The sequence below is a fragment of the Brachyhypopomus gauderio genome, chromosome 19 (genome assembly GCF_052324685.1).
Source record: "Brachyhypopomus gauderio isolate BG-103 chromosome 19, BGAUD_0.2, whole genome shotgun sequence".
Taxonomy (NCBI): Eukaryota; Metazoa; Chordata; class Actinopteri; order Gymnotiformes; family Hypopomidae; genus Brachyhypopomus; species Brachyhypopomus gauderio.
The window spans coordinates 9,239,004-9,257,203 of NC_135229.1; the positions used below are offsets into that span (position 1 = coordinate 9,239,004).

The 18,200-nt window shown below is 44.0% G+C and overlaps 1 protein-coding gene across 1 annotated transcript in view; it reads right to left on the reverse strand.

Annotated features, from left to right (window-relative positions):
- Positions 1–56: 56 nt before the first annotated feature.
- elna (elastin a) overlaps positions 57–18,200 on the reverse strand; it is a 66,701-nt gene continuing 48,557 nt past the window's right edge. The window contains exons 38-64 of the mRNA XM_076981314.1: positions 17,966–17,998; positions 17,806–17,859; positions 17,553–17,642; positions 16,179–16,226; positions 15,858–15,920; positions 15,192–15,224; positions 12,725–12,781; positions 12,550–12,582; positions 12,291–12,437; positions 12,120–12,152; positions 11,620–11,718; positions 11,412–11,453; positions 10,584–10,625; positions 10,196–10,216; positions 9,965–9,982; positions 9,828–9,854; positions 8,774–8,791; positions 7,930–7,965; positions 7,815–7,847; positions 7,665–7,736; positions 7,152–7,205; positions 6,381–6,437; positions 5,565–5,600; positions 4,946–4,993; positions 3,131–3,163; positions 2,953–3,009; positions 57–2,030 (exon numbers count right to left, since the gene is read on the reverse strand). Coding sequence (XP_076837429.1) covers positions 1,984–2,030; positions 2,953–3,009; positions 3,131–3,163; positions 4,946–4,993; positions 5,565–5,600; positions 6,381–6,437; positions 7,152–7,205; positions 7,665–7,736; positions 7,815–7,847; positions 7,930–7,965; positions 8,774–8,791; positions 9,828–9,854; positions 9,965–9,982; positions 10,196–10,216; positions 10,584–10,625; positions 11,412–11,453; positions 11,620–11,718; positions 12,120–12,152; positions 12,291–12,437; positions 12,550–12,582; positions 12,725–12,781; positions 15,192–15,224; positions 15,858–15,920; positions 16,179–16,226; positions 17,553–17,642; positions 17,806–17,859; positions 17,966–17,998 — 1,331 coding nt within the window. The 3' untranslated portion in view covers positions 57–1,983. The remainder of the gene's footprint in view (positions 2,031–2,952; positions 3,010–3,130; positions 3,164–4,945; positions 4,994–5,564; positions 5,601–6,380; positions 6,438–7,151; positions 7,206–7,664; positions 7,737–7,814; positions 7,848–7,929; positions 7,966–8,773; positions 8,792–9,827; positions 9,855–9,964; positions 9,983–10,195; positions 10,217–10,583; positions 10,626–11,411; positions 11,454–11,619; positions 11,719–12,119; positions 12,153–12,290; positions 12,438–12,549; positions 12,583–12,724; positions 12,782–15,191; positions 15,225–15,857; positions 15,921–16,178; positions 16,227–17,552; positions 17,643–17,805; positions 17,860–17,965; positions 17,999–18,200) is intronic.

The window sequence follows — 18,200 nt, forward strand, 5'->3', positions numbered from 1 at the left end:
CAATGTCTATAGCATGTTCAGTGCAATAATGCAAAAAAAATGCAGAAAGACGAAAGTATTTTTTTTTAGAACGTTTTATTTCGTTTTCACTGAAGCAGATAAAAAAACCGGGATTTCCGGGAACAAATGTGGAACAAATGTGCGTGGTGGAAAAAGTGCAATACCCCCCACCCCGTATTAAATAACGATGGACATGTACACTACGCAGTGGACACGAAAGACCTGGCACGGCTCACAGTTCAGACACAGCACCCGGTAGGAAGAGCTCAGTTCAAGTGTCATTTTAGATGAACCTTGAAATACAATTTACCAATGTGAAAATGCATTATTTAGGACAACGAATTTAATATGATTGATAATACATTGGCTAGTGACGCTTATGAAGAGAAGCTCAGTCAATTAGATAAAATACACTCATACATATATCAACAAATGTAGGGGGTGAAACACACACACACGTAGAACACACACACGCATCATTCACTCACGCACACAACTCACATCTTAAAAAACTCTTATACAGTATTACAAATTTCCACAGTGACTAAAATGCATAAGCTACTGAAAGCAAATAAAAAAAAACAAAATAAAACCCCAAAACAATATTTAATTACTGTCATAATATGTGTACAAACTTGGTAATATTGTCAAAAGGTCAAGTTCAAATGGTGCAAACAGACAAGCTAATTAACCTGTTGTTAAATGATCTGACCAAATGAGCCTGTTGATCAGACATAATTAACCTGTTGTTAAATGATCTGACCAAATGAGCCTGTTGATCAGACATAATTAACCTGTTGTTAAATGATCTGACCTGTTGTAGGAATAGGATATATAATACGTCATTCTGTGATTATCAAACGGTTAAAGGAACATTGTAACCCGAGGGATGGAGACACCTTTCCTCAAATTAGGGAGCAGTAGAAGTATCTCAGTCTCGGGTTAAGAGCCTATTGTACACATATATACCCACTAGTGTTGTTTTGCATTCTCCCCCAGTCTGTATCCTATTAAAATCTTTGGTGGAACAAGAAATAAACAACCATAACCAGGGGTGTGTGCTGTCTGGGACAGAGCACACAGCATGTTAGCTGCATCAGTGTGCGCTGGTGTGTTCTTCATGACCAAATTAGCAAGAACGTGAGTGATGACACTGAAGGATTCAAGTGGCCTCTGTGCTCTTCGTAACATCCACCCATGAGCAGACGTTTCTCAGAGCCAGGCTCATAGTGTCAAAACAAACATTAGAGGCATCTTGATCACTGTCCATAAAGCACCTGGGTTCCAAAGGGCTGATCTAGGACCTGTTTTTGCAGTGTCATGTGGATCTTTGGTGAAGGGATCTGCTCCGAGATCAAGGCTTTGGCTACTAAAGTATAGCCAACGCCCAAAACCCTGAGGCTGGGGAAGATCCTTAGTTCTGTTGTGACAGGTTATAAAGGTTTCTGCACGAACCATTAGCACCAGGTGGAACAGCGTGTCCCTTTCAAGTTAGAAATGGAAGCAAAAGCCAATAACCAATGAAGAGTCAAGCCTGAGGTTGGACAAGCCCATAGTCCATCTCCCGGGTGACAGCTCCTTTGCTACCAGCCTAGTGGTGCGACGACCAGGCCGTGAACAATCGTCTGTACTATCCAGATTAAATCAAGACCTTAGATGTTATCGAATCACCAAGGTGTCTCAGATTATGCAATTGTAAAATAACTATTACGGATAATGAACTTGGCTATTCATTGGTTGTCAGATTTGATGACCATGTCTACAAACAGAAACGTCAACATGTCGTAACCTGTGACACGAACAACTGGAATGTCAGTCTGTATCAAGCCACACCCCTTTTCTGGTCTTCGCTTTGAATTTGTTATTTCCTGCAGGTATAAAACATGTATGATAGGATTTTTTCTTTTGCGTATCAAATGTACATTCTTGATCATGCAGTAGCACCAAGGTTACTTGAGGTCACTTCACATCTCCGGACTCTCTTCATTTTCTCTTCCCACTGCAGTATTTCCCTTGGCATATGGCTCCACCTGTGAAGAGTACAGACACGGTTACAGACACGACTACAGACACGAATACAGACACTAGTGTATAGTGAGTTGTGTGTTGGTGTGTAGTGGGGAGTGTGGTGGTGTGTAGTGGGGAGTGTGGTGGTGTGTAGTGAGTTGTGTGGTGGTGTGTAGTGAGGTGTGTGTTGGTGTGTAGTGGGGAGTGTGTGGTGGTGTGTAGTGGGGAGTGTGTGGTGGTGTGTAGTGAGATGTGTGTGGTAGTGTGTAGTGAGGTGTGTGGGGTAGTGTGTGGTGGTGTGTAGTGGGGTGTGTGTGGTAGTGTATAGTGGGGTGTGTGTGGTGGTGTGTAGTGAGAGGTGTGTGGTAGTGTGTAGTGGGGAGTGTATGGTAGTGTGTAGTAGGGTGTGTGGTAGTGTGTAGTAGGGTGTGTGGTAGTGTGTAATGATGGGTGTGTGGTAGTGTGTAGAGGGGTGTGTGTGGTGGTGTGTAGTGAGGTGTGTGTGGTAGTGTGTAGTGGGGAGTGTATGGTAGTGTGTAGTAGGGTGTGTGTGGTAGTGTGTAGAGGGGTGTGTGTGGTAGTGTGTAGAGGGGTGTGTGTGGTGGTGTGTAGTGAGGTGTGTGTGGTAGTGTGTAGTAGGGTGTGTGTGGTAGTGTGTAGAGGGGTGTGTGTGGTGGTGTGTAGTGAGGTGTGTGTGGTAGTGTGTAGTGTGTAGTAGGGTGTGTGTGGTAGTGTGTAGAGGGGTGTGTGTGGTGGTGTGTAGTGAGGTGTGTGTGGTAGTGTGTAGTGTGTAGTAGGGTGTGTGTGGTAGTGTGTAGAGGGGTGTGTGTGGTGGTGTGTAGTGAGGTGTGTGTGGTAGTGTGTAGTGTGTAGTAGGGTGTGTGTGGTAGTGTGTAGAGGGGTGTGTGTGGTGGGGTTGTGGTGGTTGTTTCTACAGTGCTGTACCTCTGTTGTATCCTCCACCAAGGAATCCCTGCAGTGCCCCATATTTGGCTGCTTTGGCTAAAAAAAGTGAAACATACTCGTGAGATCCAGCAGATCACTAAGAAACCCTGCAGTCCAGGTTTCTATGACCTAGCTTTAAAATGTCCATTGACTGAGTGTTTAGGGAAGGATATCGTACCCTGCTGTGGTGACAGGCCTGTCCCATACGCTCCTAAAACACAGAGACAATGATATTTAATAATGCAGGAACTCAGACAGACTGTGTGAATTAGCAACACTGAAGATAAATATCACTGAGCTTTGACAGTAATCAGATCATTTGAGAATTAATCCATAGCAAACACAGCAGCCTAGGTTCGTCTGTGGGAGGGCACGTTTGAAGCCTCATCTTGTAACCTGCTAGCATGTTGGGAGTGGCGGCGTGGCGCTAGCCTGGGCTACGGTGTGAGCGCACACGCTTATGTCGCACATTATCCCTCCCCTTGGGCTCCTCGTATCTAAGGGATTTGGCTTGTAAGGACTTGTGGTTAGTAGGAAACAGAAGGTCGTGTCAGTGGCCAGGCTTGACGAAGCAGAGGTGTGCCAATAAAGTCGACATTACAGAGACGTAAACAGTACGGTATTTCACCTCAGAGTCACCCAGGTCAAATTTATGAACGTCATAGCAAATATGCTTTGCATGAAATTTGCACTCTGGCCTGATATGATTTTACAAAGCAAACAGCAGAGCTGTATGGAGATACAGCAGTTCACCTCCTCACAGAATATGTAACCAGTCAGTCCCCTGGTTCCCATGATACTCAGTGGATCTGTTAGGGGTTTCACAGTTTCCCATGATGCTCAGTGGCTCTCTTGGTTGGGCTTTGGGTGAGTTATTAACAATTTACTATGTGGATAAAAAGAGTCCCACGGAACACCCGGTAAAACTCAGTTCCAGGTAAAGTGCTCCTACAAAAATATCCAAATCAGTAGTTTTGCTTCTATATTAATTCACTGTACTTTAAGTAGTAAATATTAGTTCATGAGCCAAATATACAATGAGTATGTAGATTTCCCAGAATACAAATAATAGGAAAATGCCCCTTTTTTGCACTAACAAATATGAGGCAAGTTTTGCATGTGAGGGATTTGTTAAACTAGGGTTCAGGTGCTCGATTTCTGAGTTTATAAACTTATGAATCAAGGCTCCCAGCAGTGGTATGTCCCAATTGCATACTACACACTAATACTCTTAGGTATATACTATATACTGATCTTAATAGTATGAGTTTGATGTGTTAGTACACAAAATATTAACGTATTACTACATTTCGTACTAACAGTAAATGGTGAAGCATTGCTATGCTAACAACCGTCACTGGAAGCTACAACTTGATAGGGATGTGCCACAATTTTTTTATAAACAAAGCATCATAGCTTTGAATGCCTTAAATCAGCATCTTCTTGATGCGGTGTGTGTGATCTACCTCACACTGATGCGGTGTGTGATCTACCTCACACTGATGCGGTGTGTGATCTACCTCACACTGATGCGGTGTGTGATCTACCTCACACTGATGTGGTGTGTGTTCTACCTCACACTGATGCGGTGCGTGATATACCTCACACTGATGCGGTGCGTGATCTACCTCACACTGATGCGGTGCGTGATCTACCTCACACTGATGCGGTGTGTGATCTACCTCACACTGATGCGGTGCGTGATCTACCTCACACTGATGCGGTGCGTGATCTACCTCACACTAATGCGGTGTGTGATCTACCTCACACTGATGCGGTGTCTGTGATCTGCCTCACACTGATGCGGTGTGAGTTCTGCCTCTGTATGGCTCATGGTCAAATTGGGTCTAATATCTTAGAGGTCCAGTGCAGTGTGTCCAGACTGAAGGACCCTGAAGATCTGCCTCCTTCCTCAGTGGAGAAGGCTGGTGATGAGAACAGTGTTGCCACTCGTATGTTCTTTAGCTTCACTTGTAAGGGGACATTGGTTTACCTGGATAAGCCTGTGGGAATCCTCCATAACCTCCTGGGGCTACACCACCTATTGAGGGGACAGATTCACCCAACATTGCAGCACAACAGGTTTTCCACCACAGACGAACTTGCTATGTGATACCGCTAGCACATTGTTGCTATGTGATATCGCTAGGACAGTGTTGCTATGTGATACCGCTAGGACAATGTTGCTATGTGATACCACTAGGACAGTGTTGCTATGTGATACCGCTAGGACAGTGTTGCTATGTGATACCACTAGGACAGTGTTGCTATGTGATACCACCAGGACAGTGTTACTATGTGATACCACTAGGACAGTGTTGCTATGTGATACCACCAGGACAGTATTACTATGTGATACCGCTAGGACAGTGTTGCTATGTGATACCGCTAGGACATTGTTACTATGTGATACCGCTAGGACAGTGTTACTATGTGATACCACTAGGACAGTGTTGCTATGTGATACCGCTAGGACATTGTTGCTATGTGATACCACTAGGACAGTATTGCTATATGATACCACCAGTGGGCCGAACCCTTAGGACACGTGTGTTTGTGCTGATGTTTGTGCTGATGTCAGGTGTTTGGGGAAGATGCAACACTGTTCTCACCTGGATGTGGATAACCTGCACCCTGTGAGCCATAGCCTGACAGAGAGAGAGAACTGTTATAGCACACTGGACACTGGACATTCAGAACACTCACACAACACAGAACTGAACGAGCATGCTGGGTGAGATTTTAGTGGTGTGTATGATGGATGGTGTGTATGGTGGGTGGTGTGCGTGGTGTGTATGGTGGATGGAATTCAGCTCCACCCTCAGAAGAGTATTTGGCCTAAGGGATAGGATGGTTAGGGTTAGGATGGTTAGAGTTAACATGGATCTTTTATCTTCACCCAGCGTATCCAGGAATGTTGCTGTTTACAAACTACTGCTTAATTTAGCAAAGGCCGTAACAAAGGAAGCGTCTATCCAGTCCCTTCCACAGGGAGTTCATACACACCTTATTAAATGTAATACATACATTTTGTACACTTTCATTTTTAGCTCATTAGTTAGCACAGTGTTAACACAGTGTAGAATCATGGTCACTGTGGAAATATATCCATTTATATATGTAGTCAGAATTGCAGTGAAGAGTACAAAATGTCCAGGGGGACAGGATGTTTCAGAGGAAGGGCAAAGGTCTGTGCTTGCATTGGTGATGAAGGACCTCTATCCAAAATGTCCCGTTACTCTGGAAACCTTGTGTACTTTACTGTAATTCTGACCACACACACACACACACGCACGCACACACACGCGCACACACACACACGCACACACTGCAGATGTTCCCTGGAGCTACAGTGGAAGATGTGGTGTAAAGTGTCTGTGGTGTAAAGGGCTTGGGGGGGGGGGGGGGGGGGGGGTTGCAGGCTGTACCTGGTTTAGGGGGTTTCCCTCCAGCTCCAAGACCAACGCCAGTAGGATACCTCACACCTGGAACAGATCACAGTAAATCATCAGATCGAACCCTAACACCTAACCCAACCCTAACCCTAGATCAGATCTAACTCTAGTCCTAACCCTAACCCTAACCCCGAGGTCACATTCATGTCAAATGTACAAAGCATTACTGAGCAAATAATCTGATGGTCAGTGAACTCATGTAAACTGTCTGAACTCTAATCTGATTCAACGCTGATTCAAGTCTTGTGTTCTTGAACAGCAGGAACAGCAAGTTGTTGGCATTTCCTGAATAACAATCATGTTGTGTTTGTAATGTTCAAATTCTCACCACTTCATCACCTCTTCATAGAAGTTTCAGAAGTTACATGGATTGTAATAAGTAATTAAATTAGGGCTCTTAAATCAAACATACAGACTAGTGGGAGAGAGTGATGTCAGGTGTATTATAGACTACTGTGAGAGTGATGTCAGGTGTATTATAGACTACTGTGAGAGTGATGTCAGGTGTATTATAGACTATTGTGAGAGTGATGTCAGGTGTATTATAGACTACTGTGAGAGTGATGTCAGGTGTATTATAGACTATTGTGAGAGTGATGTCAGGTGTATTATAGACTATTGTGAGAGTGATGTCAGGTGTATTATAGACTACTGTGAGAGTGATGTCAGGTGTATTATAGACTACTGTGAGAGTGATGTCAGGTGTATTATAGACTACTGTGAGAGTGATGTCAGGTGTATTACCTGTTGCAGGTGCTACTCCACCCACTCCAGTTATAGCACCTGGTCCTCCGACACCTAGAATGCAATCAGGAGCAGAGCTGCATGTCAGCAAGTGCGGATGATGAACCAGGAGCTTTTCCAGCACTAACACAGTGTCATCTGGAATATTTAGGGCTCATCAAGACTATTCCAGTCTTCCAACATGTGTTTGTTGTGGCTGATGGACTGAAGGTACTTTTATCTACTTACCCTTAACCCTGATGGTGTAGGTTTAGGTACTGGGGGTGTAGGTTTAGGTACTGGGAGTATTGGTTTAGGTGTTTGTGAGTATACACTACATAGCAAAAGCAGGTGACGTGCACACCAGCACAAAGGCCCAAGTGTGTCACAATATCCAGAAAGTCAAAAATGCTCAGAGGTCAAAACATATTTAAAAGTATTTTCTAAACACTTCTACCTCATACATGGCTATGCTTATCTTCCTCTTACTGATCTTATCTAATGGAAAGGGGAAACAGGTGTGCATTATCATACCTGGTGCCTTGAGTGGCTTGGCGCCTGGTAAGGTTCCAACACTGCCCCCTGGTGGCACACCAGCGTAAGAAGCTGAGAGAAGAAAAGTTTCCCATTAAGAGTGCTGCAGCCATGGTATGAGCAGACATGAAGCCCACACTGGATACTTACGCACATAGCTACCATAGGGGATTGCACCAGGACCTGCAGAGATCAGCAGGGGACGTCAGTGTGTCAACGTCTGGGCTCAGTCATCAGAATGGAAAATGTATTTTGAAATACTTACCGAGTCCTCCAGTCTTGGGGGGTTTAACAGCAGCACCTAAGAAACAACAATAAGTTTAGTTTATAACAAAATCCTGTGAGAACTTCATGTCAACTAGGAGTTCTGTCATCGCCATTAAAACCAATACCAGCACTCCCGAGACCTACACTAACACATCCAATACCTAAACCAGCACTCCAAATACCTACACTAACACATCCAATACCTAAACCAGCACTCCAAATACCCACACTAACACAAACAATACCTACACTAACACTCCAAATACCTACACTAACACAAACAATACCTACACCAACACTCCCGAGACCTACACTAACACAACCAATACCTAAACCAGCACTCCAAATACCTACACTAACACATCCAATACCTAAACCAGCACTCCAAATACCTACACTAACACAACCAACACCTAAAAAAGCACTCCAAATACCTTCTCTGTAATCATGTTGCAATCATATAGTGCTATAAATTTTTTGTTCATTTACATATTTTTATTTTACATATAAGCATTTAAAATGTAATTGAGGGAATGTGCATGGGGTCTATAATAAATGAAGGTCCTGTTTTCTGCTGCTCTGCCCAGAGTATTCTGCATTTAGTTATTTTTATGTATTGTATGTTATCTGTTTGGTTTGGGATAAAGATCAAAATAGTTTTGCATTGTTTTAAGAGTTTTAAGTCAAAGGTTTCCTGTGTGTAGTTTGTGTTTACTGTTTTAAGAAACAGAGAGGAAATTTCAGGAAATTAGTTTTAGCAATTCAGAAAAGGGTGTTTGGCAACTTTTAACTGGAACACACTGACCTCTAGTGGACAAAAACATGTATGCTGAGATACGTACCAGGCAGTACACCTGTACCTTTTTGAGAAGAAATGAAGAAGGAAAAAACACAGTAAGACAGGATTTTGACTCACATTATAATGCTGCCAGAGAACAAATATGATGAGGGAGAATTCAGTAGGTTAAAGTAATGTAGTGAGATGTGTAGGATGAAAACTTACCATCAGGGGCAGTATTACACATAAAGTAATGGTGTAATGACATTGCACAAAACAAAAAATAAGCAACATTAAGCTATTAGGAATAATTCTGGGAGAGGGAAACACTGCCCAGTATATATCTGCATGTCTCCGCCCCCACACTGCCCAGTATATATCTGCATGTCTCCGCCCCCACTGCCCAGTATATATCTGCATGTCTCCGCCCCCACTGCCCAGTATATATCTGCATGTCTCCGCCCCCACACTGCCCAGTATATATCTGCATGTCTCCGCCCCCACACTGCCCAGTACATATCTGCATGTCTCCGCCCCCACACTGCCCAGTATATATCTGCATGTCTCCGCCCCCACACTGCCCAGTATATATCTGCATGTCTCCGCCCCCACACTGCCCAGTATATATCTGCATGTCTCCGCCTGCCCCCCCCCTTATTTTAATTATTGTTATTTTTATTTTTTACTTTACTTGTCACTTATTTTGTAATTATTTTATTTCTTTTTAAAATTTCTTTTCATTTATTTTTAATTATCTTATTTCTTTTTTGTAATTACTTTATGTCTATTGTTCTAATGCTTTGGCAATATTGTTGTAAATTACAGTCATGCAATAGAGCTTCTCTGAATCTTGAATCTTTTGAATCTTGAGAGAGAGAGAGAGAGAGAGAGAGAGAAAGAAAGAAAGAGCAAAAGAGAGATAGATAGAGAGGGAAAGAGAGGGAGAGGGAGAGCTAAAACAGCATCCGTAATGCTGTTATTCTAAACTACATGTCTGCAGTAGTAAGTATTAAATAGTAAACAAGGGACAGGGGTTCCATTATAATGGAACATAAATCTATACACAAATGAATGATCTGTTAATATAAATGTTGCCTAGAACAAAAGTATTAACTCACCACTAGGCTGAACCACTCCAGCTCCCACTGTGAAGGTGAAGAGTACAACTACCACACTGGACCAATAAACGAACTTACATACGTAACAGAGAGGGAAGCAGCACATTTATGAACATGGGCAGAGTGTGGGCACGTACCAGCAGGCCGCAGAACTCCTGTGAGGAAATGAAAGTTTGTCATTGGTAGGTGATTATCAGTGGGTGGAGTTTGAAACATCAACAGAACTGAGATCATCAGATGATTAAGGGCAGTTCTTAACATCCTGGAAAAATATTAATCATCTACAATCATCTGAAACAAAAACAATTATTTTGTAGGTAGTCTGATCAAGACATAAACTGTCAAGTAAATAATTTTTTATCTCATACCTGGAGCTACTCCAGTTGCACCTGTATAGAAAAATGAAAATGATTATGTGCATATTTAAATTGATTGTGTACATATTTAACTCTTCGCTGGTATTCTCTTCGTTGCAAATATCCAGCTCTGCTAACCCTACCATCACTCACAGTTAACACCTACAGTTAAAGAGTTTATTTGCACAAGCAGTGTTTGTTATAGTTCGTCTGTCAGGGACGTCGTGTCACCGATGGGTTTGTCAATCTACCAGCGAAGAGATTGCGGAGTGCATTTCAAACACGGTTTAGTCGAGATTAGTGGAGGACAGAGGGAAGGATTAAAGATGCACAGATGTGATATAGTTTCCACAGAGTGGGGCCATCCGCCACAGAGATCATGCAACACAGTAGGTCTTACTGGGCTCTGGGGCCTTGCCTGGGGTGACAATAGCCGTTGGTCCTGTCAAAAGACAACATGTTCCACATTCAGCCCTGTCAGGAACGCCACTCGGCGGCTCTGTGGACGTGGACATAACCCGTGTTCGCAGCAGCCAGGGTGGCATTTGGGCGTGAATCAGCTACACGCAGATGGATTAGCTTCGCCTTTGCTAGGCGGAAATGGAGCAAGGTTTAGCAAGCTAGTATTTAGAGGCCTTGGACTTAAGGAACATCTGGTAAGGATGGAGGATGCGGATGCAGTCTTGACAGGCTTAAATCCAGCTAGGAGTGCTGGGGAGCAGAAAACAGTGGATCTCCGAGGATCACAACTACCCCTGTTAGAGTGGACCTCCCCAGATCACAACTGTAGCCCTGTTAAGAGTGGATCTTCCCAGATCACAACTGTAGCCCTGTTAGAGTGGATCTTCCCAGATCACAACTTTGTACCCCTGTTAGAGTGGATCTCCCCAGATCACAACTGTAGCCCTGTTAGAGTGGATCTTCCCAGATCACAACTTTGTACCCCTGTTAGAGTGGATCTCCCCAGATCACAACTGTAGCCCTGCTGCAGTGGATCATCCCAGATCACAACTTTATAGCCCTTCTTCTTTTCTTTATGCCCCTGTTCTTCTAGCATGCAGGATACAACCTGTTCCTTCTACTTCATAATGTATTCTAATGGATTAATATGGAGCATTTTGAGAGGTCTCAACATCAACATGTAGAGACCAAAGCAGAAAAATATTTCTAGGTTATCCAAACATTGCCACTGTCATGGAGTTCACAAAATGGAAGTAAAGGACCTTACCTGGACCAGACACTCCGTCTGGGGACAAAGTTGGGACCTTGGCTGAAATACATAGTGAACACATAGTGAACACATAGTGAACACATAGTGAACACATAGTGAACACATAGTGAACACATAGTAAAGTAGGTGCAACATCTGTCCACTTGGTGGAGCTAAAGTAACAGAAATGTAACACATGAAAAGTGACATAACATTTTCCACATACCTAGCCTCTCCGGTGTTAGAGGAACACCAGTGCCCCCTGGAATCAGGACGGCCGGTGCTCCTGGAACTCCTGTCCCGGACACGCCAGTGCTCGGCACAACTGTAAGACAGAGCTGAACGTTAAGTGCAGTTTTACACGGGCAGACCTCTTCCTGCTGAGGCTGGACAGTCCTGATGTGGGCTCAGGTGTGGCCGTACTCGAGCAGGATGGTGGGTTTGTTTAGGTGGTGGGACCACCAGGAAATCCTACTTTAATAAATGACACTGGCACACATTATTACCGGAAGTACATGTAGCTGACTTACAGTTATTACTGAATACAGCTGGAATGATAAAGTGTTAAGGGCCTTGCTCAGGGGCCCAACATCAGCAGTTTGGCAACATTGGTGCATGAACGGGCTACTACTGCACTTTCAGTGGTTTGATGGTTTCATTTCTAGACTGGACCTGTAACTACTGAAAGAAGGTTGTAAAGAATATCATAGAGAAAACACATCTTACCATATTTGGGAGGCTTAACCCCACCTGGATATACTACGATAAAAACAAAGCACAAATGTTCTTCTAATTGCAACAACAGGTATTTTTGGTTTATATCATGTGGTGTATTTCTCCAGCAGGACGGACAATATAATCACTGTTAATTAATGAAGCTCTTTTAGGATTGATTACCTCCAGCACCTGGGATTTGCCCCGGGACTACACCTGTTCCTGCAATTCCAGCACCCGGGACTACACCTGGTCCTGCAATTCCAGCACCCGGGACTACACCTGGTCCTGCAATTCCAGCACCCGGGACTGTGGCCACTCCACCTGGTACTGCCACAGAGACCAAAGAGTGAGAGCATTTTCAGGTGTGTTCTAGTACACAATATAACTGCTGTTCACATTAGAAGTGGTTCTATTACTTAGAGGAATTGATCAGACTTACCAGGTTTAGGGGGTTTCACACCAGACCCATAGCCTAAAACAAAAAGAATTTTCAAATTAAAAACCAGTACCAACTTCAGTGTGGTTGCAAGGGTTACCTCAAGTCTTGCCTAGTAATGCTTTCTGTTGGCTGATATTGCAGTAATGATCACGTCACAGGTGTAGTGCTAGCTTACCTGCAAACGGAGCTGCTCCACCTGCGCCTGCTCCACCTGCGCCTGCTCCACCCAACCCTGTACACAGCACAAACAAATGAGCATCACAGACGTTTTGCAATATCATTAGCAGGTTTTCAGCTACACAGTGTGGGCTATTAGTGTACATGCAGAATTTAGGTATACCATACAGTATTACGGGCAGATGTCATGTAGAAGGTAATGTGTTGCAGGTGTGGAAGGGTTTGGAGGTTTAAAAGAATCTCCACAGATTACACAAACAATTAAGGGGACACTTAATTCACTCATCAGATGTTGAACAAAAGATTAGAGATGAATATCTTTACCATGCCTGTTCAGTGTAACCCAAAATCTGCACCACGACACCACTGTAAAGCGCACTGTACCACTGCAAAGTACCACTGCACCACTGTAAGGTCCACTGTAAAGCCCACTGCACCACAGTAAAATCCACTGTATCACTGTACCACTGTAAAGTCCAATTCACCACTGCACCACTATAAAGCCCATTATACCACTCTAAGGTCCACTGTACCACTACACCACAGTAAAGTCCACTGTACCACTATACCACTACACCACTGTAAAGTCCACCGTACCACTACACCACTGTAAAGTCCACTGTACCACTGTAAAGTCCACTGTATCACTGTACCACTACACCACTGTACCAATACACCACTGTAAACGTCCACTGTACCACTACACCACTGTAAAGTCCACTGTGCTACTGTACCACTGCACCACTGTATCACTGTACCACTACACCACTGTACCAATACACCACTGTAAAAGTCCACTGTACCACTACACCATTGTAAAGTCCACTGTGCTACTGTACCACTGCACCACTGTAAATTCCACTGTACCACTGTAAAGTCCACTGTACCACTACACCACTGTACCACTACACCACTGTACCAATACACCACTGTAAAAGTCCACTGTACCACTACACCACTGTAAAGTCCACTGTACCACTACACCACTGTAAAGTCCACTGTACCACTGCACCACTGTAAAAGTCTGTCAGTGGCTCTGAGGATTTCATCCCACTACCTCACAGCATTCAGTGCACTGTTGGCTACCATTGGTGAAGTTTCGGTGACACTTCCCTTTCCCACCCAACAGGTCATGCTGGATGGTGTTTCTGGTAACACAGTATTCATCACACCGTCTCTAAACTCCTTCACGTCCTTCAGAACTGTGGCTACGGCTCCGTTTTTGGGGTTGTGTTGCTACTGCCTCTCCAGTGCACCTGTTGTCACTTTCATCTGCAGCAAAGCAGGTGAAACTAATTCACAATCTCTTACACCTCCTGACTGGACAGACTGAGAACCCTGAAGTTTAACTGATGTTGTGTTACACTGGGATGATTAAGTGCTCCCTTCATTTCTTTGTACAGTGTATATTTTTTGAGTTTTAGAAACATCTAAAAATGCTGTTATGCCTGATAGTGAACAACCTTGTCTTAAATGTATGTGACAATCTTATGTAAATATGAAAATATATATTGCAATACACCAGCATATTTTCATATTGCTTTCTAAAGCTGACTGGTATGATCAGCTGTTTCACACATGAAACAATTCAATTAGTGATTAACTTTAATTGGGAGTTTGGCTTCTCTGTTAATTCTTAACATGATGAACATACATAATTCTGCCTTCTGGAGCTCCAGTGCCAACCCCCATGAACCACCAAAGCTTCAGCTCCGCCCCCTGACCTGTGGTGACCTGTCCAAACAATCAGTCCAAACTCACTGGACTCTGTGTAGTTCTGCCTCAAACTCTCCCCACCAAGCAATCTGAGAATCATCTACAGTTTTAAACATCTGAGTATTGTAGCTCTAATCAATTTGTAGGAACATGTTTACAATGTGAAATGTGGTTTAAGCTCATCAGTGCAGTAAATAACTGAGCCGACACATTGATTTAGAGTGATGTATGATCTTTCTCTACTGTTCAGTGGGAGATGTGTTTGTGCAAGGCTCAAGACCGACATCACGGGAACATGTGTGACCTACATCGGCTAAAGTGAACTGAATGCACACTACGTCTGTTTTGATGACCAAACACCAGCTTTCTCCACTCATGTTTTGTAGAAAATCTCAACACCTCCAGTAATCTCTTTGATTTTCTAGGGTACTAGAAAGCATCTATGTTATGCTGCAGAGGCTCTGTTTCCACTGCTGTGCACACACTAAATGTCTTTTGAGGATCATTAATGTTTACCCCCAGTTATTGGGGGCTCCGGGCACAGCGCCCACGACACCTACTGGAACGCCAAAGACGGCACCACCAGGGCGTGTGAGCCAGTTTATACAGAACATGGCCTGGATCACTGCTGGCTGTGTTCCATAGCAATTAAGCTTAATGCTAATGCATAAGGCATGTTCAGAGAAGAATCGCCATTCAGGGAGGGTAACTGTGCCTTTTTGATCAATAATCAGACTGAGTACACTCACCATATTTAAGGGCTTTGGCACCAGCAGGATATCCTAAAGACACAACCAAATTAAAGTTAAAGTCCGTTTGTGCTCGTTCCTTCTCACCACGGATGTGTGTTGAGGGAGATCGAATCTCAGTCTCCTGGGACACAGTTTCACACTTGGCATGAGATAACAGTGCAAACAGACCATACATTCAATAAAGTCAATATAATTAAGCATTTTATTTAAAATTTTTTAAAAAGCCAACTAGATATATAGTCACAACTGAATCAGAACATGCAAAGGCTCAAATTTTATACTGACTCCATCTGCTAGGTGTAGTTTATTGTTTATATATATTGTTTTATGGTTGTAGTACCCATGCTATTCTTAATGAGTGATATTTCACCTGACATGGAAGTGTGGAACTGTTTATTCATTCAACTACGCCAAATAATCCATAACATATGAGCTCAAAAATTACCACCATAAACTAATCCTAAAGGAATATCCCAGCATTTTTCAATCTTATCTTTATCATAACAGTTGTTTGCATACATCTACTGTTTCAAGTCAAGAGGATATTCATCCACACGCTGTCGAGTGAGTGTTCTCTTGAAAATACTAAAACAGGTGTGAATGGTGTGAAACGGTGTGAATTGTGAAGCTGCTGTGTATGTTCACCACAGGACAGTGACGCACCTCCGGCACCAGGAACTCCCCCGAGGTTCCCAATGCCTGGAATTGCACCTGCCCCAGGAACAACTGGGAGAGAAAAAACATGCTGACTGCAACCCTCTACAAACGCCTGTATGCAGGCAACAACCCCTAGCGTTGAGTAATCTAGGATTAGCTACATTACTAGATCACTACCTTACTGCTTCACAGTGCATTACTGGGCATTCAGTAACCAAAGCTGACACTCAATTAGAATTAAACCAAGCCCGACTGTGATGTGGTGATAGGGCACCTGCCCTTTCATCCAGGACTGTGTGTACTTTATAAGAAGTCAAATGAACGTACCTCCTGGAACAGCTCCTGGAACTCCACCTACTCCAGTGCCAGGGACTCCTGTGTTGTGTTATAGTTAAACCTCAGTTAGCTTAGATAAATAACTGTTGTTTGATTTAGGCCTGCCTAACTGTGGCACAGTGATAGTGCAGGCCTGCCTAACTGTGGCACAGTGATAGTGCAGGCCTGGCTAACTGTAGAACAGTGATAGTGCAGGCCTGGCTAACTGTAGAACAGTGATAGTGCAGGCCTGGCTAACTGTAGAGCAGTGATAGTGCAGGCCTGGCTAACTGTAGAACAGTGATAGTGCAGGCCTGGCTAACTGTAGAACAGTGATAGTGCAGGCCTGGCTATCTGTAGAGCAGTGATAGTGCAGGCCTGGCTAACTGTAGAACAGTGATAGTGCAGGCCTGGCTAACTGTAGAGCAGTGATAGTGCAGGCCTGGCTAACTGTAGAGCAGTGATAGTGCAGGCCTGGCTAACTGTGGCACAGTGATAGTGCAGGCCTGGCTAACTGTAGAACAGTGATAGTGCAGGCCTGGCTAACTGTGGCACAGTGATAGTGCAGGCCTGGCTAACTGTAGAACAGTGATATTGCAGGCTTGGCTAACTGTGGCACAGTGATAGTGCAGGCCTGGCTAACTGTAGAGCAGTGATAGTGCAGGCCTGGCTAACTGTAGAACAGTGATAGTGGAGGCCTGGCTAACTGTAGAACAGTGATAGTGCAGGCTTGGCTAACTGTGGCACAGTTCTCTTCTTTCTGTCTAAATTGTTGTTGTTGTCATGGTGACCGGTGTCGGCCAGAGGAGGATGGGTTCCCTCCCTGAGTCTTAGTTCCTCTCAAGGTTTCTTCCTCATGCAAAAAAAAACTAGGGAGTTTTTCCTTGCCACTGTCGCCTTTGGCTTGCTCACTGGGGGCTAGGACTCAGCACTTGTAAAGCTGCTTTGTGACAACAACTGTTGTAAAAAGCGCTATATAAATAAAATTTGATTGATTTGATTGATTTGCAGGCTTGGCTAACTGTAGAACAGTGATAGTGCAGGCCTGGCTAACTGTAGAGCAGTGATAGTGCAGGCCTGGCTAACTGTAGAACAGTGATAGTGCAGGCCTGGCTAACTGTAGAACAGTGATAGTGCAGGCCTGGCTAACTGTAGAGCAGTGATAGTGCAGGCCTGGCTAACTGTAGAGCAGTGATAGTGCAGGCCTGGCTAACTGTAGACCAGTGATAGTGCAGGCCTGGCTAACTGTGGCACAGTGATAGTGCAGGCCTGGCTAACTGTAGCAGTGGTATCAGGGTGAAGCATGGCCACAGTCCTTCAACATGGAGACTGAAGGTGTGATACCTCACACATACTAGTTTATTATAACATACTAGATTATCTTACCATACTTAGGAGGCTTGACTCCACCAGGATATGCTGCAAACGGAGCTGCTCCACCCACACCTGCTCCACCCACACCTGCTCCACCCAGCCCTAGAATAGAAAACCAGATTTGACCAAAATTTCTAAAACTTTCTCCATGTCAGAAACAGCATTTTGAGGAATCAGCATCCTGAGGAATATCACTGTATCTTCTGTACGCTGTGTATTCACATATAGTTTCTGATAGGTGGGTAAGCTAGCATGTCACATTCACCTCCGACCCCTGGTACACCGCCGGCTCCTCCCACTCCTCCAATGCCCCCTGGACCTGGTCAATAAAGAGCGCGGATGAAAATGGTAAATTAAAAAAGAAATAATTTAATTATTGTATGAATCACATAATTATAACACATTTTGTATTCAACCATCATTACCATATTTTGCAGCTTTTGCAGCAGCATAGCTACCTGAAGAAAGGTGACAGTAATGTTAATTTGCATAGAAGGGAAAAGATTCTTGTCTACACTGTGCCAAATTAAACTGTTAAAAGCTTCACAGTTTCAGAAATTGCAAGGATATTGTCACGGTACGGCGGCCCCCTACTGGTCGCCCCCGTCTACAGCAGCAGCTTGTCCTGTGGGTGTGGTGTTGTGTTCGTCCCTCAGGTGG